The sequence below is a fragment of the Meles meles genome, chromosome 17 (genome assembly GCF_922984935.1).
Source record: "Meles meles chromosome 17, mMelMel3.1 paternal haplotype, whole genome shotgun sequence".
Taxonomy (NCBI): domain Eukaryota; kingdom Metazoa; phylum Chordata; class Mammalia; order Carnivora; family Mustelidae; genus Meles; species Meles meles.
Genome location: NC_060082.1, coordinates 36,141,800 through 36,169,353, shown reverse-complemented (window position 1 = coordinate 36,169,353; position 27,554 = coordinate 36,141,800). Strand labels below are relative to the sequence as shown.

At 42.0% G+C, this 27,554-nt stretch overlaps 1 protein-coding gene across 1 annotated transcript; it reads right to left on the bottom strand.

Moving 5' to 3' along the window:
- HSD11B1 (hydroxysteroid 11-beta dehydrogenase 1) lies at positions 1–26,981 on the bottom strand. Its single transcript, XM_045983649.1, has 6 exons — positions 26,788–26,981; positions 25,913–26,043; positions 25,054–25,165; positions 24,738–24,923; positions 2,231–2,374; positions 1–559 (listed from the first exon to the last, which is right to left on the bottom strand). The coding sequence occupies exons 1-6, from the start codon at positions 26,873–26,875 to the stop codon at positions 342–344; spliced, it is 879 nt and encodes a 292-aa protein (XP_045839605.1). The 5' UTR covers positions 26,876–26,981; the 3' UTR covers positions 1–341.
- Positions 26,982–27,554: the final 573 nt, after the last annotated feature.

Sequence of the window (27,554 nt, the reverse complement as noted above, 5' to 3'; positions counted from 1 at the left end):
TGAATTTACAGCATGGATATGACCTTTATTATAATTAATATTGTATTGATCATAATATTATATATGAGGTAAATTTGATAGAACTACCTTTTAATTATACCTACGGTTACTATCCGTTTCACAACTGCAGGTTGCCGTGGTTCATGACGTTCATTATAATTAGGTTTCTACTGTGCAAGTGTTAGAGGAACTCCTTCAAATTGTGAGATGTGATGTGTGATTTACGACTCTCTGGGACACCCATTTGTCTCTCTGGAGATGCCTTCCTGGATGGAGCTCAGATAGGTATCAGGAAGAACAGTCCCAAAGCTCCCCTACCATGCTCCACCTTAAGGAAGTGCTTAGTTGTTGATAAATTTGTCCAAACTATAACTTCTTAAGGACAAGAATTCCAGGATCTTCCTCCCTGGATTTCCCAGCAGGAGATCTGTCCAGACTGAGTTGTCATAGTACACTTCCTCTTGACGCAGAGCTCCCCCTTTGATGATTTCCAGGGCACATTCTTCTTTTGGAGATGCATCAATGTTGATGATCCCCGAGACGGCCTTCATGGCTGTGTCTATAGAATGATGAGAGAAGAGTGGGGTTATCCAAGACCAGTAGAGTCTACAACATGGAAAGTCTGCAGACAGTAACAGCTTAACTCTGAGGGGCTGTTTGCCAGTGCTTGTTCTATAAGACCCACGGGCCCTTTCAGAAGACTGGGCTGCATTTAGGGCCTGCTGTACAAAGAGAGGCTTAGAGTTAATGTGGACCCTGTGTTCCTGGATGAAGATTTGGTGGGGGGTGCGCAGTTAGAGGTGATTGAGAGAATTAAATCACGCTCTTTCTTGAGTGTTTTGGTTGGGGTGAGGGGAGCACAATGAGGATAGAAGTTGTATCAAGACCCAGTAGCTAATGGAAAATGTCAGTGGGCAAAGCCAAGTGCTGTATGTTAACGATTTATGAATTTGTAAAAGGAAGAGATGGACAAGAATCCAGGCCTTTGCTTTTTGTCAACACGAACCACTTTCATTTTGGAAGGGAAGTTACTTTATCTCTTCCAAATTTCCATGTCCTTTTGGCATGGCTTCTTTTTCTCTTTCTATCCTCGTTTCACTGTGTGTGTGTGTGTGTTTTCTCTTGTTCTGTAACTACTCCTTAACTTATTCAATTACTCTTTAAAGTTTTCTTATTGTACCTATTGTACATAAACTTGCATTTGGACTTACAGAAAAGTTGTAAAAATTGGGCAGAGTATTCCCTTGTAGCCTTCACCTTCCTTCCCCTAATTATAATGTCACACGTTACCACTGTGCAAGTGTCCAGGTACGTTGTAATAAGGGCAATTTTACTAACTAAAACACAGACCGTATTTTTTTCACTAACATCCTTTTTATGTTCCAGGATCTTAGTCAGGATTGGACTTAGGAATCATTTCTTCTTCTTTTCTCTCCAGTCTGTGGCAGTTCTTCATTCTTCCCTTGTCCCTCATGGCTTGACACTTTTGAAAAGTATCGATCAATTGTTTTGCGGAATGGCAGTTTGGGTTAGTCCATTTTTCTCTCTTTTTTTTAAAAAAAAAAAAGATTTTATTTTTCAGTGATCTCTGCACCCAGCGTGGGACTCAAACGTACAACCCTGAGAACAAGAGTCTTCATGCTCTACCGACTGAACCAGCCAGATGCCTCTGTCCATTTTATTTTCCCCCTGATGATTGGAGTGAGGTTATCCATTTTTGGCAAGAATATCACAAAAATGATGTTGTTTCCTCATTGCACCATATCAAAAGTTTTATGAGGGGCGCCTGACTGGCTCAGTCAATAGAGCATGCAACTCTTAATCTTGGGGTTGTAAGTTTGAGCCCCGTATTGGGAACAGAGATTACTTATGAAAAAAAGAAGATTCAGGATATCAATAGTTCTTATTACTGGTGATGATATTAAGAATAACAAACTCGTACTTAGTAAGCCTCAGAGAGGACAGTGATGGCCATTGAGTGTTCCTGAGGACATAAAGCGTTCAGAATAAGGTCAAGTGATGGGTCTGGTGTTTCTCGGCACACTTGGTGGTCAGAATGGAAAGAAGTGTCGAAGGATAGTCAGAGGCTTCCCTGGTGACAAAGTGCTTCAGTAAGTGGAGACTGGTGCTCTTGCTGGCTTTTAGTCAATTACACATGAGTCAAAGAGTTCAACGCCTCCTTTACCCACAGTGGTAAGGCAGGCTGTTTGTTCTACTGTCTTCACCTTACCTGTGTTTATGAGGCCGAGGATACAGAGAGTGATCGACACATTGACCTTGGTCACTGAATGTTCCATCCTGATAGAGGAGAAAAACCCATCCAGAGCAAACTTGCTTGCAGAATAGGGCGCAACAAGTGGGCTAGCCATTTTCCCTAAATAATAAGGAAATGGGTTAAGAAGGTGACCCATTTTGGCTTCTACAGAGATGATCTTTGCTTTAGGTGTAGTAGGACTTATAACCCCTGTGGAGTCCTTTTACCCTTTGAGGCATAGTTTCTCTTTGCTCGTATAGAGGCTATCATGCTGTGTTGAATTTCTGAAAGAAAAAAAGATTATTAAGATATCAAAGAAACTTCCCTTGAAGAGACTGAGGTGGAAGGTGGGGTGGGCTGCAGGAAAAGCTTCACGGAAGAAAGACTGGTTAGATTTTAGTAAGGGGAGTATATAAGTGGGACTACAAAAGAGCCATGTAATCCCATAGCCGCTAACTCTGCTACATCTGACCCAAGACAGCAGAGATCTGAGGGTTTGGCAAGAGCTCTCTGCCAACACAGCAGCCTATTATTGATTTTCTTTTCTATACAAGGGAAATGAAAATCCTTGTCTTTGCTTTTCTACTTAAATCTGCTTTTCTTACTTTCATCACCCTGGTTCATTCTGTCAGTTTGGGGAAAGACATGTGGACATATGCCTGAGAGGGTGACCTCTTCATTATACCCTTTTCAAGAGGAGGGGTTAGAAGGGGACTGAGACCTTGACTCTTTGCTGAGCAAAGAGTTGTAACAGCTACTTTAAAATTTTTGTCTGCTAATTCTAAAATATGGGTCATTTAAGGATTGATCTCCATTGATTGCCTTTCCTCCTAAGTATCAGTCATATTTCTTATTCTTGTATGTGGACTAATTTTTCAATGTGTTCTTGATGTTGTGAATGAAACATTATAGAGTCTCTGGATTCTGTCATATTCCTCCAAAAGTATTGATTTTTTACTTTTTCAGGTGTAAATTTAACTTAGCTTACACCCTGTGTCTCTTGCAGTAGGTTCCAGCTAAAATCTCTGTTGAATTATTTAATCTTAATTGGTTTCTTGGTATTTACACAATCCATGAGTAATTCAGGGGACAAACGGATTCTAGAAGAGTTTATATATAAAATTTGGTACTGTTCCACTGTGGCTCTTTCCTCTCCAGTATGTTCCTCTATACTTTCTGGATGCTACAGAAACCCTAAACTCTTTTTTCTGGTTCTTCAAGGGAGGAAGATGGCAGTTGTCTATCCCAACAGCAGGGAGCCTGCTTCCTCCCCTCTCTGGCTGCTGCTCTGCCTACTTGTAATCTCTCTCTCTCTCTGTAAAAAAGAAAAAAAATTTATTTCCTCAAGATTCCCTTGCTCTTTTGTATGGCCAATGATCTAGTTCTGGCCAATGAAAAATCTAACAGAGGGGGTCTCCAGAGAAGATATTAATTTCCTGATGAAATAGGTAGATTCAGGTGACATGCATCTTTTAAATTTTGCCTCTCTTCTTTCATCCTAAATGTACTTCAGATGTGATGCCTAGCATTGCAGTGATCATTTGTGAACTTGAGGAAAAGCTACATATTAAGAATTATGGCACAGAAATGTAAAATGATTCTTGAAGATATAAGAAGTCCATTAAACCAGCCTTGAACTTATTCCCTGAGAAAAAGGAAGCCCTATTTAGTGTTAAGTGATTATAAGTGGAGTTTTTGTTATATGTGCAGCAGAAAGCATCTTCTGACTAGTAAAAAATAATTCAATCAGGAGAGAAGATAATATAGGTGGATATTTATCAGATCCTTGGTTATGAAAGATCATTCTAACAGAAAAGTAAAAAAAAAATGTAAAGGCAAAGAATATTTGATGATATGAAATGTAAAACTTCTTTTTTTTAAAAAAAAGATTTTATATATTTATTTGACAGGGAGAGACACAGTGAGAGAGGAAACACAAGCGGGGGGAGTGGGAGAGGGAGAGGCAGGGAGCCTGATGTGGGGCTCGATCCCTGCACCCTGGGACCACCACCCAAGCCGAAGGCAGATGCTTAACGACTGAGCTACCCAGGCGCCCCTAAAATGTAAAACCTCTATATGTGAAAGCAATAGCTATAATAACATGACTATAAAGGTAAAGGGTAAATGAGAAACTAGAAAATAATTTAGAACAAAAGCTTAGTATCTTTAATCTGAACTTCAATTCTTAATGTATTAACTCTTCAAAAAAGTACAAACAAATCTCTCCAACTCCATTCTTAATCATGAGTTTTGGCTTGGAATTACTCTACAGTCAAGTTCCAGGAATGGGTGTGTGTGGCACAAGATGTCCAACCAGAGTATCTGATACCGCTTGGTTGTTGACTTGTCTAGGACTGGACCAAAGACTCCATCAGGGCTTCAGGACACATTGTTGGTTGCCTAACCAGAATTTAGTTCCCCTTTCTTCCTCTGTAACCGGACCCCAATTGATTTCATGTTTCTACCTGAAACATTGTAGAGATTGCTAGCATGCTCTCAATATATCTTTTGTTCTTCTTCTTTAGTAGTGGAATCTCTGATGTGTGTCTGGGAAAATAATTATCTGGGATAAAATCCACATTTCTTAGCTTCTTTGAGCCAGATGTTGCCAAATGACTAAGTGCTGTCCAATGGGTTGTAAACAGAAATGTATCATGTGATTTCTGGAATACGTCCTTAAAAGAAGAAATCAGTCTCTCCCTTCCACTCCTTCCTCCTGCTTGGTGCCTAAAGGTACATATGTTGGCTGTGGCTCCAGAATTACCTAAGATCATGAAGTAGAAGCCACATGTGGAGACTGGGAGAGCCCTGAGAGAGGAGGGAAACTGGGTGACATGGAGCCTCCTTCCTAGCCCTACCTCCAGAGTACTGCCTACCTCCAGACTGATTTACCTTTTGACCTATTTAATCTATTGCTGTTTGAAATTTTCTGCATTAGAGAGCTGAACCTAATCCTTACAGAGAGTCCTTACTTTTATGCTGCCCATGTTCCAAAGGAAAGTTGATACCATCTCTAATGCTAGGGGTGGTATAATTGATTTAATCCAATCTCCCGGCCCATAATTGACACAGGAATGAGCATGTGCTCCATTTTCGACCAATGTCTTTTTTTTTTTTTAAGATTTTGTTTATCTATTTGACACACACACAGAGAAATCACAAATAGGCAGGGGGGGGGGGGGAAGCAGGCTCTCCGCTGAGCAGAGAGCCCGATGCGGGACTCCATCCCAGGACCCTGAGATCATGACCCAAGCTGAAAGCAGAGGCTTAACCCACTGAGCCACCCAGGTGCCCTCAACCAATGTCTTGAGGAGAATTTTGTTGGAGAGTCTGAGAAAATTTTTTATTCTTCTGGGAGAGTTTCTTAAAGTAGCCATTTTGTTTCTCTTCTACCGGACAATTTTGTGCATGGATATGGGGGCTAGAATTACCGCAGCTATCTCACTATTAGCCTAGGGGATGAGGGCACACATGGAAGAGAGTGGAGTCAAGAGAATCATGGGGATGTTGAGCTTGAGCCAAGTCAAACTTCAATCTGGACTTCAGTAATGTCAAAAATGTTTTCTATTGTTTAAGGTAAAAATAGACCAAATTATTTATAAGAATAGCATAGTGGGGGCTCCTGGGTGGCTCAGTTGGTTGAGCAGTCGACTGCCTGCAACTCAGGTCATGATCCTGGAGTCCTGGCTCCTGGCTCAGCAGGCGGTCTGTTTCTCCCTCTGACATTCCCCCTCTCATGCTTGCTCTCTTATTCTCTCTCTCAAAAAAATAAAATATTAAAAAAAAGAAGAGAAAAGAGTAGCATAGTGGTTAAAAGTATGAGTTCTACAATTAGATGACCTGAGTGTGAATCCCAAGTATGCCATTTCTTAGCTGTCATATGTGGATAATAATACTGCTAAGCTGAAATGTAATATACTCAGCTCAAACTCTGGGATGTAGAAGTATTTAGTAAATGTGATCGCTATTAGTATTCATATTTTAAATTGGTGAGAAAAGTATGAGCTATTCAAAAGATTATGTTGGGACAAATTTGCTATTTGGAGAAAAATACCATTCTAATAAAAGAATTCAAATTAGAGAGTATATGTGGAAAGTAAAATAACAAAATGAGGGTCAATATATGATCTCAAGGTAACCATGGTAACCATGATCTCATGGTTTCACGATATTGAAATAAGTGATGCAAGGATTCTAATTAGATGCTTCTGGATTTTGAACTAAAATGTTGTGTAAGGTTGGGACTGGGGTAGCCATTTCTAGCCATGGAAAAGGATAAGCAAACAGACAAACAGCCATGTGGAGTAGACAAACAAAAAAATCACAAAAATGAAGCTAAAAATGGAGCTAACACTTACTTAGCTCTTAGGTGCCTGTCTCAAGACTAGACAATTGCCTGAAGTTACAGAGTTAATGAGTAGGAGAACCAGGAGCCAAATCAGGATTCAAATTCGACTCTAGTGGCCCACGATTTCAAGCAGCAGGGGATAGTTCCTCAGAAGAAGCCACTGTTCTTTTTTATTTTATTTTAATCCCAGTATAGCAAATGTATAGTTTTATATTAGTTTCAGGTGTCCAATATAGTGATTCAACAATTCTATACATCATTCAGTCAGAAGCCACTGTTCTTTATCTGAGTATTTTTCCGAAGCCATTCCTGAGTTGGTGAAGATTCTCTCTGCTTGACAATTAAGCCCCCAAATAGGCAAAATTTATGAGTAGCATTACTATTTTCCCTTCTAAGCTGACAGATGAGCTACCCATAGGACTAGTCACTTCTAGTCCCTTTATGTTAGTTTCCTAGGGCTGCCATAATAAATTGCCACAAACTTGGAGGCTTGAGGCCACAACAATTTATTTTCTCATAGTTCTGGAGACTACAAGTCCAAAACCAAGGTATCAGCAGGGCCATGTTCTCTCCAAAGTCTCAAGTGGAGAATTCTTCCTTGTTTCTGCAAGCTCCTGATGTTTGCTGCCAATCTTAGGTGTTCCTTGGCTTATCAATGCATCACTCTGATCTCTGCCTCCATTTTCACATGGCCTCCTCCAATTCTGTCTGTGTCTTACTTTTCTTATTAGGATACTTGCCACTGGATTTAAGCTCACCTGTATAACCTGGGATGATCTCATCTTGAGATCCTTACCTTTATTACACCTGTAAAGACATTTTTTTCATATAAGGTCACATTCACAGTTGACATATCTGCACGCTATTCCCTTTGAGATGATAATAAAGATATTGACTGTATTATTTTATGTGTCTGTCCAGGTAGCAACAGGGATGCAGAAGCAAGAGACCATGTTAACCATAGTCCGAATTCCTATAACAGTGATTTTTGTCCCATTAAGGGAGCTTAGTGTATCCCACTTTCTGTCTTTAATTATGCCTTAGATTGTGCTCAAAGCACAAAAAAGATCTTAAATTGTTTTGCAGGAGAAAAGGAGAGATTTTTGTTGTTGGTGGTGTTTTGTTTGTTTGTTATTCTAGAGAGGAGGATGAAAGAAGAGAGAAAGGGAAAGAGGAAGAGAGGAGAGAGGTAAAGAAACAGCCGGACATGGAAGCTGGACATGGAAGAAAACGTCCTGGAAAATTAGAAGCATGATTTAAAAAAATATATTTTTTAAAGACTTTATTTATTTGAGAGACAGCGAGAGAGCAAGAGCACACAAGTGGGGAGAGGGGTAGAAGAAGAGAGAGAAGCTGATGCCCCACTGAGCAGGGATCCTGAGGCAGGGCTCAATTCCAGGACCCCAGGTTCATGAACTGAACCGAAGGTAGACACTTAACCAACTGAGCCACCCAGGCGCCCCTAAAAAAATATTTTTAAATGGTGAAGAAATATATTGATTTGTTAGACAAGGGTCAAGATTGGACAAATTCTGTTGAAAACTCTTTAACATTTACTAGGAAAACTATGCATGAGGTAAACTGCAACTGTTATTCACAGTCATTATAACCAAATTTTATGTCTTAAATTTTGTGACCTGCTATTGATCTGCAAACCTTTAAACCTGTAATTCTCAAATTCATGGAGAGATGGGGCACCTGGGTAGCTTAGTTGGTAGAGCACACAACTCTTGATCTCAGGGTTGTAAGTTCAAGCCCATGTTATTGGGTGTAGAGATTACTTAAAAATAATAAAATCTTAAAAAAATATGGAGAGAACCTACAGATTTGAGTCTACTATTTTCTTAGAGTCTTTTAGTTTGTGTTCTGGAGTAGAGGATTGTGTTGACAGGTTTAATAGGAAAGAAGGTCTTTATCTGTAAAGCATATTTATGGTGGGCTTTGAGGGTGGGTGTAGGAGCAGGAGATGCATGGTGACATAAACTCACTGAACCTGATCTAGGAGGTCCCAGAAGAAGTGGAGAGGGAAGGTCTTTGGAAGGGGTTTCCTGAAGTCTTATGACAGCAGCTGGGTAAACTATCATTAAATTATGAGTTACTGTGTCTCTTTAAAGCCCAAACTAGTGTGACCTGGCAAACCATGTGTCCCAAATCTAAACGGATGATATTTATGTGAAGAAAGACATTGAACTAACCAGGAAAGTTCAAACTTCACCTTTAGGAGGTAGGCTGCGAATTCTGCTTTGAGGAGAGAAGGTACAGAAGGGCCAAGGAAGTATGGGAATGGCTTGTACAAAGACTAGAGGTGGGGATGATTCACTTATAATAAGAAGCTAGTAGAACAAGAAAAATAATAACACAGTTCATTATATTTTCTTCTTTTCAAAAGTATAGGCTAATAAGCACTTGTCCAAAACCCATAGGGCCTGATGTGTTAAAGGAATTCAGAATTATTTTTGGATTTTAGGAGGTGGTATGGGGTTTATGGTGTATATTACATAACACCCCCAGTAGAGTCTGAGGAGCAGGTTGTAAGTAAACACATGATTATTTCTGCACTGAAATATTTGAAAGTTCATACTGAGATAAAAACTTTAAGTAGCTTCCCTTCAGTTCACGTTAAACTAACTATAGATAATTAATTATGGGGGAAGAAATCCTTAGTATTCAGAGCTCCTACCCCCCTCCCACCCCTCACCCTACCCCCTACCCCTCACCCCCCAGCCCATACCTTTTTGGATTTGGAGTTGCAGATAAAGGACTTTGTGAACCAGTCTAGGCTCGCTAAAGAAAAGCTGAGACATATCAAAAAGTAGAAAAAAGAGAAAAGAAGGGAGAAAAATCTCTTAGGTGCTCACTATTCCAAAAACAACCCTGCCACATTTCATTAAAGTTTGGTTTTCTATGCACGGAATTGTTCTTAAATTTCCCTGTATAACGCAGATATGCTTGTGTGAGGGAACCTCTATGTTCTGCTATACGTGAAATATATTTAGAAGTTTCAGAAAGCTCAAAAGGGCAAGGCCCCTGTAAAAACCCAGATTTTTATTTTTTAGAAAGGTTCCATGAGTTAAGGGGCCCTGGCCAAGAGGGAATAAATAACATGTAACAGGATGTTAAAAATTAACTTCTGTTCTAGTTTCAGCCGTGGTTCAAAGGCTGAGAGCAAACTGGCAAATGCCTTTGTCTTCTGAAGGAAGGTTCCAGACTACCTGTGCACTTACACAGCATGTGGTAACACAGATAAGAAAACCCTGAAAAAACCCAAAACCAAAAATGTGTTTGCAGCATGTAGACCTTCAACCATCCTGAGGGAAGAAAGGGACTGAAGGCATAGAGGCCAGAGGGCATGGAGTAGGAAGAAGATATTGAGCTGACTCGCAGTGACCTTCCAAGGAGAAAGGGTGGGCCTTCCCCTCATGTCCATTCTTGTGAGAGAAGCTGCAAGGGCACCTCATGGAGAGCTTGTCCCAAGGAGTTTGAGGGGCATCAAGGACTGGGTTTGACCCAACCCAAGAGGTCTGCTTACTATGGGCAAGGCCACTATGGAGCGGGTGCGAACTGTGTCATACAGAAGGGAAGGAAGGCTTCCTGTAGGAAGCTGGACATCCAGCCCCCCACTCAGCTTGCTGCCACCCTAGGGGCTTTGTCTTAACACTCATCCCTTCTTCCCCAGAGTCATTTCCAATCCTGTCCCAAAGAGCAGCCCCAAGTGGTGAGTGTATCCCCCTCTATTCCCACTGAACTCCCAGGGCCAGAGGGAAATACATCCCATAAGCACTTGCTGCCCAAATCACAAGAAGAACCAACAGTGTTCCAGCAGGGGCTTCCTAAAGAGCCCACAAAAACACCTCATGCAAGAGCCGGGTTTGGTCATGCTCCCAGCTCTGAGAGCATGAGCTTTGAACATTTGCTGTGGCCAGAGCTCAGTGGTTTATTAGCCAGATGTCAGCCAAGGAAGGCCTTACCTATCCTGGACCTTCCTTCTTCTCTGTGCCCCCCTCTTTTCTTTTAAACAAGAGGGGCTAGAGGGAGCCTTCTAAGGGAGGAGGAGACAGGGAACAGGAAGAAAAACTGAACGCGTCTCTCCTTGCTACAGCAGGCTCAAGCTCCATCAGGGGAGAAGCTTTAGTGAAATTACTCGTGACCGGACATTTTAATTACTGAAGTGAGACCTTTCTTGAGACTGGAGGCAGCCAGAGGATCTTTTTTTAGCCTACAGCACTGCCCTCTGCCTGCCATCACACCCAGGTTCAGGGATGAGCTAACCCATAAGAATAAAGTTATTTTCTGATTGCAGACCACAAGATTCACTTGTTAACTACCAGTTAGAAAACAAAGTATGAGCTTAATGAAATCAAATGAACAAGTAAATAAACGTACTAATTTGCGTGAAACTGTCATGAAAGTGAGGGCGTAGAAGCCTGAGCACTTCTGCCCAAGAGTAGGTTTCGTTTCCGGAATTGGGGGGAATGGAGCCATCGGCGCAGAATAGATGTGTGTTAGCTCGGTTTCTCTCCTGGGAAGTTTTAGACTGGCGAGAAACAGAGCTCTGGTGATCATATTTTCTGAAGCAAAATATGGGACATGGAGTCTGACAAGTAAGAGTGCAGACTTTGTGATGAATGGGACATACTGTTTGCAATTAGCTCTGTCCCAGAAACGCTGGGACTTCGCCACCGTAGGAACAGCAAGAGCCAGAGGGCTGGCAGCTTAGCTGTGTGCTGGAGCTTGTTAGTGGAGAAGAAGAGGTCAAAAGCAGGCCTCAAGGCTTTTGTTCATCCACTCCACACCCTCCATCCCCAACTGCCCCGCTGAGATTTTGAAATTACAGTATTTCCATTTCAAAGGCAGATTTTAAACTGAATTGAGAGCTCCAAAGAAAGTGTGCAGGATGGAAAAACTTCATTTCTGCCCGCCTTCAGACTCTCAGAGTGACCCCAGGCAAACGCGCCACATCTCCCACTGAGCGAACCCCAACATAGGGTTCACCATGCCTTGGTGGCTTCGAGGCTGGAACTTATCCCGGATCTGGCGCCTTTTATCCAGCTCTTCCTAAAAATATTTCCTGAGCTGGGCCCCTGAGGGTCTAACCTCTTTAGTTGTTTGGATTGAGTCGGCTCTAAAGATAAATCCGTCTTTCTACTCCAGGCTTTGGAGAACCTGAGGTATCATGTAAACACTGGGACAACCCGCAGTCCCGTGATAATTGAAGCAAAGGGAATGGATGGTGATGCCGGGGGGGGGGGGGTATGTTGAGTGAGAAGAGAAGAGGGCTCAGGGTAGGAAGAATCTTAAGGAAACCAAAAGTAAGACTTCGGGATAAAAAGAACTGAGCAAGGCATCCTGGGTGGCCAGGGGACATGACACCTGGGAGGCGGTGTGATTTGGCAGAACACAAAAGAGGAGTGTATGGTATTGAAACAGTGCAAAATGTACCAGAGATAAGTAAGATAAAACCTGTTACCTAGGTTTTGCAAGATGACTTTGGTAAGAGCTTTTCTGTGCATGTACGGGGCCATGAAGCGTGGCTTCTCCCAGTGTCCCGATCACACGAGCACATCTCCAGAGTAGATTTCAAGAGCTCGCACAGTTGTGTGCCTGACCATTTCCACTAGCATTACCTAATCACCCATATTTGGCCAGAATAGTTGTGCCTGGAGAAAGGAGGGTGATCGTTGTCCTATGTGTTCATCCACTGCGGATTAGGGAGGCATTTGCATTCCCATCATTAAGAGAGACTTTAAGATTACTTGGAGATCTTTGCAGGTGTCCACTAGAGTTCGGGAACTAGTTGAGTGCATTGTGGGATCAAATGTACCGATTAGTATCAGTCTTCTCAGAAACCAAATATGGAGCCCATGGAGAAGAGCTGGCCTGGGGCCACCTGCCCAGGGATGGTGGGGTGGACTGGGCCAAGAGGGATGGGCTGATCAAAGCCTTCTGGCGGACAAAGAAGCCAAAAAGAGCGAGCTGCAGGAAACATTAGCACATCTCCTACAGGGGGTCTCCAAGGAACCCATGAGAAAGCCCCACAAAATCCTCTGTCATACCTCTTCCAAGTCACTAGATCCCTAGGGTGGAGATTTTTTTTTTTTTTTTTTAATAACTTCAAACTTAGGGTTGTAAGAAGAATACAAAGGACCTCTCCCTTCCCCTTCCTGAACCATTTGGGAGTAAATTGCTGTAATTGAGGTAATTGCTGACTCAATGCCCCACGGCCCCTGAATATGTTAGTGTGCCTTTCCTACACAGAGGGACATTCTGGGACGTAACCACAATGTAACTATCAAAATGTGGAAAGTAATTTATTGGTTTCCTAGACCTGCCGTAACAAATTACTACAAGCTGGCTGACTTAAGACAACAGAGGTTTATTCTTTCACAGTTCTGGAGACCAGAAGTCCGAAATCAAGGTGTTGGCAGGGCTGCACGCCCTTCAGAGGTTCTAGGGGAGAGAGAATCCTCCCTTGATTTTTCTAGCTTCTCGTGTCTGTCAGCATTCCTCATGGCTCTATCACTCCAGACTCTGCCTCTCTCTTCACACAGCTCTCTCCTTCTGGCCATGTCTTCTTATCTGTCTCTTATAAGGACACTTGCCATTGCATTTAGAGCCCAAACCAGGTCATCCAGGATGAACTTATCTCAAAATCCTTAACTTAATTACAGCTGCAATGACCCTTTTTTCAAATAACATCACATATATAGGTTCAGGGCCTTAGGACATGGATGTATCTTTTTGAGGGTCACCATTCAACCTACTACAATATTTTGTAGGGTGGTACTTAAAATAAAAAACGTATTAATCAGTGTTAAGTTTACAGTCCAGTGGTATTGAGTACATTCATATTGTTGTGCCAGTCATTACCAGCATCCATCTCCAGAGCTCTTTTCATCTTGCAGCACTGAAACTGTGTGTATCCATTAACAATAGTTCCCCATACCCCTCTCCTCCTAGCCCCTGGCAACCACTATCCACTTTCTATCTTTATGATTTTGACTGTTCTAAGTATCTAAGTGTAATTATATAGTATTTGTCTTTTTGTGACAGGTTATTTCACTTAACAAAATGTCCTCAAGGTTCATCCACTTTGTAGCATATATCAGAATTTCCTTTCTTTTTAAGAATGAATTGGATGTCTTCCTTTCTTTTTTTTTCTTTCTTTCTTTCTCTCTTCTTTTCCTTTCCTTTCCTTTTTCCTTTCCTTTCCTTTCCTTTCCTTTCCTTTCCTTTCCTTTTCTTTCCTTTTTAAAAGATTTTATTTATCGTGGAAACTGGATGGCTCTGTCGTTAGCGTCTGCCTTCGGCTCAGGTCATGATCCCAGGGTCCTTCTCTGTCTCCCACTCCCCCTGCTTCTGTTCCCTCTCTCACTGTCTCTCTCTGTGTATTTGACACATAGAGAAAGAGTATACAAGCAGGCGGAGCAGCAGGCAGAGGGAGAGAGAGAAGCAGGCTGTCTGCTCAGCAAGGAGCCTGACAGGGGGCTCGATCCCAGAACCCTGGGATCAGGACCCAAGCTGAAGGCAGATGCCCAACTGACTGAGCGACCCAGGTGCCCCTGACTGTATGTATGTACTACGTTTTGCTTATTTACTCATCTGTTGATGGACCCTTGGGTTGCTTCCATGATTTAGCTATTATGAATAATGTTCTATAAACACAAGTGTACAAGTATCTTTTGGGGTGTGCTTTCAGTTCTTTTGAGTATATATAAATGATATATACTCATTATACAATTTCTAGATCATATGGTAATTCTATTTTTAATTTTTTGAGGAACCTCCATACTAGTTTCCATGGTGGCTGCACCATTCAACATTCCCCCCAACAGTGCACAAAGGTTCTAATTTCTCTACATCCTCACCAGATCTTGTTGCTTCCTGTTTTTATTTTGTTTTGTTTTGTTTTTATTTTTGATAATGACCACCCCAACAGTTGTTAGGTGGTATCTCATTGTGGTTGGATCTACATTTCTCTGATAATTAGTGATATTTAGCATCTTTTAATATACAGTTGGTTTGGAGAAATGTTTATTCAGGTCCTTTTTTCATTTTTGAATATTGTTTTTCTGTTGTTAAGTAGAGTGGCACTTTAAGACTTTGTAAATGCCGTGTTTCTTATTAAAATTTTACCCTCTAGTTTTGGCATCCATTGAGGTTTTCTGGCTGAATTATTACTAATTTTTTGGAATTATTGCTACCTATTTCTAATTTCATCACTCCTCTTGTATTTCTCATTTAGCTTTCCACTATATGGAAATGCCTTCTCCACTCTCCACTTGTTTGTGTATTTATTTATCTCATCATGGAATTTAGTGCATCTTATGGGCTATAATCTGTTATTGTCATTATTTATTTGAACGTCCCAATGGTTCCAGGTTTGGCTAGTGGGAGCCTTTTAAAAGTTTCTGTGTCCTAGTAACATGTCCCTATTATTCTTTGGGTAGTTTTTTAATTGCTGGCACAAGATTTTCAGATTCATCTTAAACCTTTCCTGGCACTGCCATGGAATCAACCATTTCTCCAAGAATGCTTGGCTCCTTTTAGTGGAGAATGATATTTAGAAACCAGGATCTGGACACTCAGTGTGCTCCCAGGTCCTCTCAGTAGACAGAGCCAGGGAATATATACATGCACATATAGACATACATGTCTGTATTTCCATATCTATTCATGGATAGTAAGAATGATTGTTTCATAGACACCTCCAGGACCAATCCAGTATCACAGGGTTCATTTGAATTTGTAACACTGACAGCAAGATCCATTATCCTTAGTATGTATTACTTATTTGATGAATGCCCCTTGTATGTGATTATTCTGTAGTTATTTCTGAGCCCTCTGTGTGGATGCCCTCCTCATCCCACCTGGACTCTAGCACTTCCTACCAGGGCTCATGGGTGACCTCTATACTCCATGTTGGGCTGCCCTTAGCAGCATCCGTTGCAAATGTCCCCATTACCTCTCTTAGTTCTAATGCTCCATGCCAGGTGCCACACAGACCCCCTTCTTGGCCCACCTGAACTCTGAAAGTTCTCATAAGGCTACCATTGCTGTCTCTTTTATGGACGCCCTCTTCATCTCATCTCAGTGTTGCTATCCCAAGACAGGCTGCCACTGCCGCTCCCTGACACAGACCTGTCCGATCCTGCCCAAGTTGGACAACGTGGGCTGGCAGAAGCAGTCTTTAAGGAACATTACCCAAAGCCTGTGCAAATGACTCAGACAGGTCAACCATCGTCCACCCTGCTTCTTTCCTAACTCTGTCCTCCCCGTGGCCTCACTGATTAAACCTGAGTCAATGATTGTGCCTCCAGGCTGGTAAAGTCATGAATAACTTCTGGGATTGACTTATAAAATTCAGCTGAGCCAATCAGACGCCTCTTCTTTTGGGGGGGTGGGGCGGGAATTGGAGTTGGAGATTGAGAGACCAGGAGGGCTGGCCATGGGGCAGAAGTTCAAAGCATATTGAGAGCTGTTGGGCTGGGAAAGGGGCCGTGGCAGCCAGGTTGAAGCAGGTGGTAAATGAAGCAGAGGCTAATGGAGAGAGGAGAAAGGGGAGCAGGTGTGCTGAGAAAAGCAGGTATGGCAGAGACACGCTATCTCTGGGAGATCATGGCCTGGCCTTCTTTCCTGGCAGCGCGTCTGCTATAATTGCCATAAGGCCAGTGGCCTCCCCAGGGATGGGCTGAGACAGTTGTATGTCCAACGTGGGCCAGGGATCCAGCACCCCTTCAAAATAATATTCTTTAAATATTGTTAACATTTAATGTTACTTACTTTTCTAATGCTAGAAATAAAGGATTTATTACATGCACTTATCACACAGGAGTTCCTGAACCAGACAACTTTGTTGGAAAATAGCAAATAATTTAAAACCCGTATAATTATACACATTAATTGGATCCTGAACTTTCAGTCAATTGTGATGGCTGACTTCAGTACACTGAGTGGGCTGTTTTCAGAGTTGGTAGCTTTGCTTGCAGACTGGTAGACAAGCTGAAAAAAATCCTCCAATAAATGTTTTCCTATGTCCATCTGTGACTTGATTGGTGGTTATATCTTGATAGATTCTCAACATTATGTCTGCTGAGTGAAATGATGGAAGCACTTCTGAGGCCATTGATACATTTTGCCAAATTGCTTTAGACAAAATGAACAATGAGGGACTAGACTTTTAAAGATCAGGGATGGTTGGGGCACCTGGGTGGCTCAGTGGGTTAAGCCTCTGCCTTCGGCTCAGGTCATGATCCCAGGGTCCTGGCATCGAGCCCCGCGTCTGGCTCTCTGCTTAGCGGGGGGCCTGCTTCCCTCCTTCTCTCTATGCCTGCCTCTCTGCCTACTTGTGATCCCTCTCTCTCTGTCAAATAAATAAATAAATAATCTAAAATAAAATAAAATAAAATAAAGATCAGTGATGGAAACCACTTAAAAATAGTTTTTTTAAAAATCAGACTCTTCCCTACCAGGAGTATATGAGAGTGTTCAGTGGCTTCACAGCTACTCTGTGGAGGGAACAAAGTTCTCAGCAATTGACAATTTTGTAGGCAAACAAACAAACAAAACAACAAAAATCAACCCTCCACTCCCACCATGGCATTTAGTGGTTTGAATTTGATAATGCAGTAGTTTTAAGTTACTTAAATTTGCTTATTTACCTGTGAAATGGAGCACAATCTCTATCCTATCCTCGCCCCAAATCAGCCATCATGGGAGGAGAAATATTTTGGTTCCAGTTACCGTATAGGAGCCCAATCCCTTTTTTTGTTTTAAAAAAAAAAAAAATTCTAATTTTTCTAATTATCCTAAAGCTCATTGTACAAGAAACAGTTCTGAAGTCTGTAAAATGAAAGATGAAAGCCCTATCTTTTTTTTTTCTTTAAAGAATTTTAAAAATTTATTTGACAGAGAAACAGAGCACGAGTTGAGACAGAGGGAGAGGAAGAGGAAGAAGCAGGCTCCCCGCTGAGCAGGGACCCTGACGTGGGGCTCGATCCCAGGACCCCAGGATCATGACCTGAGCCAAAGGCAGATCCTTCACTGATGGGGAGCCACCAGGCACTCAAAAAGCCCCATTCTTTAAACACAGTTGGGCTCATACTATATATAGTGTTCTTTAAATTACTTTTCTTTCAAACACTATTTTTATAGTCAGTATATATAAAAATTTACATAGCATTTCACTACAATTTAGAAACCTGTCACTAGTGGTGAATATTCAGATTGCTTTCAGTTTTTAAATAACTATAAACAATGTAACGATCATTTACTGGAGTGGGGGCTCTGCAGTGATGTCCCTAGCCTTGCTTTCCTTGTTCCCTGCCACAGCCCTGGCATCTGGCACCATGTGTGGCTCAGAGTGGAGCTGCAATTCATATCTTTTGAATAAATGAATGAAGGTATTTTGCGAACACTTTTGGAAATGTGTGTAAAATAAATTTCTCAGGTGTAAATTTGAGCTCTCTCTCCCCAGACCTGCCTAATCTTGAAGTATCTTAAGTGAACTTCTACTTACTGAAATCAATACTTATTTCAGCAGGAATTCTCCTTAGGTCAAACCCAACTGTCTAGGGGCGCCTGGGTGGCTCAGTGGGTTAAGGCCTTTGCCTTTGGCTCAGGTCATGATCCCAGGGTCCTGGGATCGAGCCCCATGTCGGGCTCTCTGCTCCGCAGGGAGCCTGCTTCCTCCTCTCTCCCTACCTGCCTCTCTGCCTAGTTGTGATTTCTCTCTGTCAAATAAATAAAATATTAAAAAAAAAACACCCAGCTGTCTAAAGGTCTATATTCACACCATGTCAACTTCACTTTTCACTTTATTAATTTCATATTTAACTGAGTTTCAAAGATATGCCTTTGTCAACGTTTGCCACAAGAAGCTGCATATGGAATCAATTAGGTTATTTATTATTAGAAAAGTTTTGCTAACATCTCGATGGGCATAGGCATGGCAAAGCAATTCACAGAATAGAAAATATAAATATCCTGTAAACACATGAAAATGTAATTGATTCACTATTGGCAGGACCTTTATTAAATATCCACTACATGCCATGTGCTGCTGTAGGAAATAAGATATAATGTAATAAAAAATAGAACACCACTGCTCTCAAAGGGACAGGGACCTCACGTTTCATGTCAAATGAAAATTATCACTACTAAACACTTTTTCTTTTACCTACAAACTTGTCAACTGCTAAAAATTTTGTGAACTCTGCAAAGTAGTTGTTAGAGGACTACTTGTGTTATACTCGGGGTGGGAACGGGCCTTGATGCTCATATTCATCTAAATTCGTTTTTATTTTTGTATATTTTAAAAGTCTAGTCTTTTATTTTTCCTTTCATCTAAAGCAGTTTGGAAAGATGTACCAAAAGCCTTAAAAAAAAAAAAAAAAGCCTTCAAAACGTTTCTATCATTTCATCCAGTAAATCTAGTACTAAGAATTTATTAAGGAAATAATTGTGAACTCAGCCACACATTTACCTAGAAGACATTTATTACAGGATTTTTAAAATAGCAAAACATTGGAAGGAACCTAAATGTCTGGCAATAGGAAAATAATTGTTTTATATGTCTATCTATACCTGGAAAGAAATTCCAAAATATTGAGATGATTATGGATGATTTTTACTTTGAGTTTTACACTTTTCTTCTTTTTCCAGATATTCATAGTGTGTGTGTGTGTGTGCGTGTGTGTGTGTCTCTGTGTGTGTTGATTTTTAAAATTATGGAAACATTTAAGAAAGTTGTTAGGGGCATTGCTTGTTTCATTACTTTATGTCTTTTATGAGAAATTTATTTCAGCTATTATTTGCTTCCTATAGTACCTCCTTCTTTTGAATATAATCTTATCTATATACTGACCCGCTTCTTTTTCTTTTTGTTAAGAAAATTCAAGAGGCAGGGGCATCTGAGTTGTTTAGTTGGTTAAGCGTCTGCCTTTAGCTCAGGTCATGATCCTTGGGTTCTGGGTTGGAGTCCTTCATTGGGCTTCCTGCTCAGTGGGAAGTCTGCTTTGCTTCTCCCTATCGTCTGCCCCCCTCCTAACTTGTACTATCTTTCTCTCTCTCAAATAAATAAATAAAATCTTTAAAAAAAATTCAAGAGGCAAATTTGAAACTTAAGGACTGCATCTGTGTAGAGTCTGATTTTGGCATTATATTCTTTTCTTAAGATCTAGTTTTCTATATGTATATTTTCAAGTAGAGTGTATTTGTTCTAAGCCTTCCTCACAAGTAAATGTAAAGACACGATGGTAGAACCCTCCTGTTTTCACCAAGAAATGCACTGGAACAAAAATCAGTAGTCTAGCAGGCTTAAGTAGACAACGACTTAAGCTCTACCCAGCCTTTGAAGGGGGAAAGGTGGACCAGTGGTTGTCATGGATAGCATTATCTTGTTCACAGCCTGTACTAAATTGTTAAGGTCTTTAGCAGGAAATCATCTTTCCCCCTTGCAGATCTCCACTTGCCCCCTTTGCAGGGCTGGTACAACAATGAACCTGAGGATGAATCCAACAGGTTCTGTCTCGATCCTTCAGGTTTGCCTAAACACCACCTCTTGACTTTAGGCTAGCATGGCTCCAGAAATTTTCATGTCCAGGTTGTTGATTCTTCCTTGAATCTTTTTGGCATTCCTCCAGACACTGTAGGTGACATATCTATAAACGCACATATCTCATCCCCTGCCTCCCCCCAGTCTCCTCAAAATAGTCCACATCTGCAGCACCACCTCCCTCCTGCCCACTTTCATACCTCCATTTGCATGCATAAACACTTCCACTCACCTTGGAAAGTGTGGTTCCTGAAAATTCTCTCTCTCTCTTTTTTAAAGATTTTGTTTATTTATTTGACAGAGATCACAAGTAGGCAGAGAGGCAGGCAGAGAGAGAGGGGGAAGCAGGCTCCCCGCTGAGCAGAGAGCCCGATGCGGGACTCGATCCCAGGACCCTGAGATCATGACCTGAGCCGAAGGCAGAGGCTTAACCCACTGAGCCACCCAGGCGCCCCTGAAAATTATTTCTGAGGTAATTGGATTTAAGGGTAAATATTTACCTTAGAAAAATATAAAATAATTGGGTGAGGGATAAATCACCCCTTACTACTCTAGTTCCTACACCCCCTTTGCATCCAAAACCTTGACCTTGGCCTTCCTTCCCCACAGCACTTCAAGGCATATCCATACTATTTTGAGGCATCACCTGCCTTTCAGGAAAAAGTGGGTATGCCGAGCTGAAGGCAGGGATGAGATTAACATCTGTATATTCTTGTCTTGATGCAAAACACCATTATGGGTATTCCAAATCCTGTTAGTTGATACAAGTAGTTGAGAAACCTGTTTTATCTTTTTCCTCCCTCTTTGTAATGTTGAATTCTTGAAGTAGTTTTAGACCACACAGGCAGCCCTTAACTCTCAAACAGGTTAAGGTCCAACAAGTGACTTCATACATTGGTTTGAGTTTTCCCACAAAAGCCTTGTCTTATGAGGTATTTGCCCCTGGCTAGTCATTTCATAATATGCCTGAAATACTATACATCTATGTAAAAAAAAAAAATATATATATATATATATATATGAAGCAATGCTGGAAATGAGTAAACCAGAAAAGGAATACACTTGAATAAGACTTTAAAAAGTAAATACAGAAAGTTAATCTTTTCAAAAGAGGATTTACTTGGAAAATAATGAATAGGTAACCAGAGACACTTAACAGAGCTGGCAAAGAGAGGTCTGAGCATTCAGGGGCCATTGGCAAGGTCCTCTTATTCCTTTAGTTTTTCATTTTGAATATTTAAAGAAACCCAGAATTGTATTGTGTGCAGTTGCACTTCAAAATATGTCTTACGTTTCTCTTGATGCAGAAGCATCAATATTCCTATACTTAATGCGGGCCTGGTGTGGTTAGCCTTGGTAGAATTTTAAAGCTAATTTTCCAAAATGTATTGGATAAGAGGAAGAGGAAAGAGTCTGGAGAGAACTGACAAGGATTTTATGGGAAGTGAGGTCCCTAGGAGGAGAAGGGGGCAGGAGGATTGCAGGATTTGTCTGTGAGTCCCAAGGGGCCGGAAAGGAGGGGCAGAGCAACAGTCTTAGAAACTGGATTTTGGCTGTCATGCGTGTGACTGATGTGATGGGCCATCGTTAACAGGGTTCACAGAGCCAAGGGATATGAAAAGGCAGTGACCTTTACTTTTTGAAAATTGAACCTAAGTCAAGAAGACCCATTTTGATTAATGGCCGATAAACTTTTTCCAGATGTTTTCAACTGCTCTTTGCCCAATTCAGTGATTTCTTTTCCAGTCACATTAGAGTAGTAGTATCTCCATCTCCATTTGCTTCACAAATACCATCTAGGCATTCTTCTTCTGTGCTTTCCCTTGCCCCACTGTGTCCTGCACTGCTGCCTGATTGAAGGGGTTTTGTTTTCATGACAGACCTCAGATCTGGAGAGATCCAGTCTGGAGTGTGAGTGTATGGCATGCAGTGGGCACATGGCGTGGCCTGGAGGGACTCCCGCCTTTTGATCTTATATCGGATATAGATATGCCTTATCTTGGCGTGGGTGATGAGGGAGAGGGACACCCCTAGTTACTTGTCAACATCGGTGTGTTTTGTAGAACTAGAACCCCTGGTTTTCAGTTGGACACAAATCCACTTTGAATAAAGACCACAGTGGCCGCCAGCTGTGGTAGAAGACTTTACAGACTTTCAGGTTGTGTCCTTCTTTCTCCGTTTTCTGTAGCTAGAATTCTGATATGCTAATAATCAGCCATCGTGGACATACGGGTGAGGGTAACGCCCTAGGGATGGCCGCTGAGACAGAGAGGTTCCTGGACAACTTTGTGGGACAGAACAACTGTATCAGTCTTAGACTGCTTACTCCAGGCTGTTTTATGAGAGGAAGGATAGATTTTGATTTGTGTAAGCCAGTGTAAATGTGAGTGTTTGTTATAGTAGCTCAACTCATGGCCAAACTAGCACGTGGTGGAAGGAGGGGAGACGGATCAATGTAACTAGATATTATATATACGTAAAAACTTGAACAGTAGGTACCCCAAACGTGGGTAGATGCGGACTGTAAGGAAATTCCCAGAGGCAGCAATAATGTCTCGATGCTAAAGCATATATAAAGCTGAGGCTTTAAAGAATGTATTAAAAGTATAGGATTTTTAGGTAATGCAACACCTGAAAATGCAATGGGGATAAAAAACAATCGCTTATCACCATAATTCAATAAATGACTTAATGCATTCCCTGGAAGGAGTGATTAAAAATCCATCCCAATACTCTTTGGTTGACCTTAGGATCAATTTGAGGATTAACATCCCACACTTGTGGAATTCAGATTTTAAGGAGGAAGGATTAATGAATGTGTTTTCTGAATATTTAAAAAAATATAGCATAGAACAGAAAAATTCTTCAGTTAGGAAGAGAAAGCAGTGTCTGTTCTTTGTAAATTCACAGACACGTTTCAAAGCAAACAGACTGAACTCTTTGAGCTATACAAACAGCAGATGTGAAAGGTAGTAGTTCAACTAGATTTCCATCTCTAAGTCCACACACTTTATGAAGCGACTTTTGGTAGGTGTAGAAGATGTGAGGAAGCAGAGGTTATCAGACTTCCATCATGCCTTTGGACTTCTACAGAAATTCTTGTTCCTTCTGAGAACACTAAGACATTGTCTATGTTATAGAAAGTTCAATTTCTCTAGCCAAAGATGAAGCACACTCTTTGCCTAGAATGGGTATATTTATTTAATCAACTTAAATCATTAAAGCCACCTAAACCATGACTGATGTGAGGGTTTTGGCCAATGCCCTTGGATGGATTGGGGATGTGCCCAGCACCCTCCCACTCAGTATGCATCCGGAAGCTCTCCTTCCTTTCAGCCTGGAGAGAGGCTGTGTCTGGGGAGGGGTGCGGAGTCTGTGTTGTCTGGGAAGCGCAGGGATGCATATCAATCCCTCCGTTTGGCGGGTAGCACAGACACACTGCCCTTTTATCCCGTCACTATGCAGGCCTTTCCTGTCCAGGAAATAAAATTCTTTACAGCATCGATGGTGTTCTTAGTTACAGTAACAGCTCATAGTAGTTTGTGAAATACTTAAGAATTACAAAGTCTGCAGGTTATTTGTTTTTACATTGCCAGGAACCACATTTAGAGTGCAGATTTTAATCCTGGTGTTTGCCACATCCTTCTGACTAATCAACAAGTAGGTGTGGGACTTCTCTCCTGGACTCGAGACAAAACAAACTCCTGAAGCTGGAAAATCTCTGGCTCTTTATTGGGGAAAACGTCTGATACTACCACCAGCCAAAGAGTCAATGACCTTTATTGATCGTACAGTGTTCTCTTCATGAATATATCTCTGTACACACTCTCTCCCTACCCTCCTGGTGTTTCAATAGCACTCTTAAGGTAATAAGTTCAGATTCTGGAGAACACTCCCCAATTTAGGCAGATCTGCTAATACAGTGTATTTGTTTCTGTTCTTCATTTCATTTTGCCTTAGCCTGACCCATGTATCAGACACCTGTATATTAAAATATTCCACTTCTCAGTTCTACCTTTGTGACAACTAACTTTACCTATAGCTTTTGGTCATGGCAGAAGCAAAATCCTATCCATCGTGACCAGGTCTCTCCCTTAGAATCAAGATGAGCTCTATCTCCCCCAATCTCTCCATGTCCCTGTAGACTTCAGTTTGTAGATCACAAACCACCAAGTTTGTTTGAATTACTGCTCTTCCTCTGTTCCTTCCAGGGACGTTGCAGCCCATCTACCTTGAACAGCCCCTTATTTCTTATGGTCCCACTTGTTCTTCACAGTGTCTCTTTCACTCAGCACATGTGTTTCTCACTGTACTGACACACTCAAGCCTCACACTCATATGCCTACTTCCTCAGGCACAGGGGCAAGCCGTGAATCAGCTTTTGCTTAGGATCACTGGGAAGACTGACTGATCAACTGGTTTATTGATTGATTTTGCACTATGACCATTTAAAATTCTAGCTTATATAGTATCACTCGTCTGCATGGAAATGGATAAAACTTCACATTCACTGCAGAGCCCCCAGCACCACCACTGGCACCTCTCCCACTCCTGCCTTCCATACTGGTCCCAGTGCCACTCACCAGCCTTCGAGGAGACGACAACAATGCTTCCATTGCTCTGCTTCAGCATGGGCAAGGCAGCAACGCTCAGGACCACGTAACTGAGGAAGTTGACTTCCATGCTTCTGCGCACGAGGTGGATATCACCGCTAAATAGATTCATAGAAGCGTTGGTGATGTGGTTGAGAATAAGCATGTCTAGTCCCCCTGCAAGAGATGGCTGTGTTGAGAGAAAACATCCGGGGGGATACCTTTCCTCCCATTCTCCCCCTCCCCAAAGCTCCCTGGTGACCCGTAGAACAGAGTCCAGAAGAGGAGGGGGGAGAAGCGGCCTCACCCATGAGCTTTCCAGCTTGGGCAACAAATTGCTCTGCAAAGGTCATGCTCTCCATGGAGCCAGCAATGTAGTGTGCTGAGGCTGCTCCGAGCTCCAGGCAGTGGGATACCACCTGTGGGGACATAGCAGCAATGGCGTCAGTCTTGGCCGCAGACTTTGGGGACAATCTCTGAAGTCATGGGGGTTTAAATGGGAAGTTGCTCACAACCCTGTTTTGGTAAGAATGGTAGGGATATATGTGCACGAGTGTGAGTTCAGTGAGCGTGTGCGTTGCTAAGTGCCACCTGACACAATCTTGGTCCTGTGTCGAAGTATTTCAGGGACGGTGTAAGTAAAGAAATCATCACTGTGCTGGGGTTTAAGTTCATGACTTGTGCTTATGAGTTTCTGTGAATAGATGTATGTGAATTCATTCTTGGTGTGGATGCTAGTCTCCGTGTGAGTAGCCCTAAGTTTGTGAATGTTTATATCCTTGGGTTTGTAAGTCTGAGTATATGAGAAAGCATGTGTCCGAGAGTCTGAATGGGGATGAGAATACGAATTTATGAGTAGGTACTAGAATTTTGGTCTCTGAGCACATATCTCTATATCCATGATCCCAAATGTAAATGTGTGTGCATAGGCATGTCTGTGAGAATAGATACATAGATAGGTAGATAGATAGATAGACAGAGAAAGATAGAGAGATATGCGTGTGTGTGCATAGGAATCAAAGCTTAAATGCATTCTCTTTATATTCCTGTGGATGTTTGAACCTGTGTGTGTATATGTGTGTGTGTTTGTACCTGTGTATGGGTGTGCCAGTTTCTGTGTGTTGGCATGTGTATGTGACACGTGTCTGTGGGTGCAGAACCCTCACCTTCTTTAGCGTTTCTTTAGACCTTGCTGTCACCACCACATGGGCTCCCATCTTTGCCAGATGATAGGCCATCTGTTCTCCAATCCCCTTGCTGGCCCCTGTGACAATCACTTTCTTTCCTTGGAGCATCTCTGTGAAACCCAAAAGGAAGTGAGGGCCACACCCAAGCTGGCAGCAGTCTTCCTTCCACTCTGCATGTGGACAGCCTGACCTCAATGTCTAAAGATTATGAGCCCAGATCAACTTTGTTCAAACTGCAAAATCAATGAAGGAACAGTTCAAGTCTTTCATGAACATGCTCTGAAAGGGAGGCTTAGCTTGATTGCTCAAAACAAGCCTTCTTGCTGTCCTTCTTACAAATGTCCATAGACGGAGGCTTCGGCTACGACACTGGAATTCCAGACATTTCTGGACTACCCAATTTTACTCAATTGAAATAAGACTCAAAAATTCATCAAAACACATGTGCTCATAGAAATTCCAGGGATTTCCCCTCACTTCTATTTAGTCATCAACTCCAGAGTCCTTTCTGGTCTCCCACTCATCAGTCCCTCCTTAGAGCCCGATTATCTGCCTGTGCTGTAAATTTTGGAATTACCCTCATTTTTTGTAGGGAATCTGAAATTGCTTTCCATTAAGGGTGCCAAATAAAGCATGGACTATTTGGCAGTCTGTTGGTGACATGCTTACCCCTCCCCACACTGCTATTATCCATATCCTTCCATGTCTGGAAGACACAGAAATACAGTCCCACCTCAGGGTTCCTCTTGTTCAACAACTTTGGGGATCAAGAACTCATCCTGATCCTCAGAAACCCTCCAGCCACCCCTGTGTTTTTTATCTATTTCTCCCAAATTAGATACATTGGTACTTACCTGGTCTGAATTCCTCAATCGCGGAATAGTAGTAGTAGGCCAAGAAGAACCCCAGAATGGGGGGGAGATATTTTTTCATAAAAGCCATCAGACAGAGACCTGGCCCGAGGAGCCCTGTAGGACACACAGAGAGAACCTACAGAGCTTTCTACAACCTCCTAGGCAGGCAGCAGCCTCTGAATTGTGACATCAGGGACGGGGGAGGCTGGAGTAGTCTCAGGCAGTGCTAGCCAATTTCCCTGTCAGAGCAGCGATTGGCTTTGGGTGGGATCCCATTCGTCCCTGGCAGCCTGTGTGGTGGATTTCATAATGGACAATGTTTACTCCATTTCATTGAGCAAGAAGAGACTTCCAGATGGCCAAGCTCATGACTGTACAGAACTGGATTCCTGAACATCGCTACCCAGGGCCCATCTTCCTCTTAACACCATTTATGCCAAGAATCAACGGCTTTTCAAAAGTGGTATGTCAAAGGCAGAGAGAAAGTGTGTGCGGGGCTTCTGGGGAAATGTGAGTAATAGCAAATTCAAGCCAAATTCAAGCCAAATCTCACTCTTGGCCCCACCTCCCAGTCGGAAGCAATTAAAAATAACAGCACAAAACAGAAAAATAAGCTTAAGAAAAAAAAAATGTGCTCATCTTGGGGGGAAAAAAAAGCAAACAAGTCCTATAAGCCCCACACTCAAGTTCAATGAACAAGTATTACAACATCAAAGGGGAATGCAAGCCAGCCAGAACCCAGATGGCGGGAAACCCAAGACCGGTTC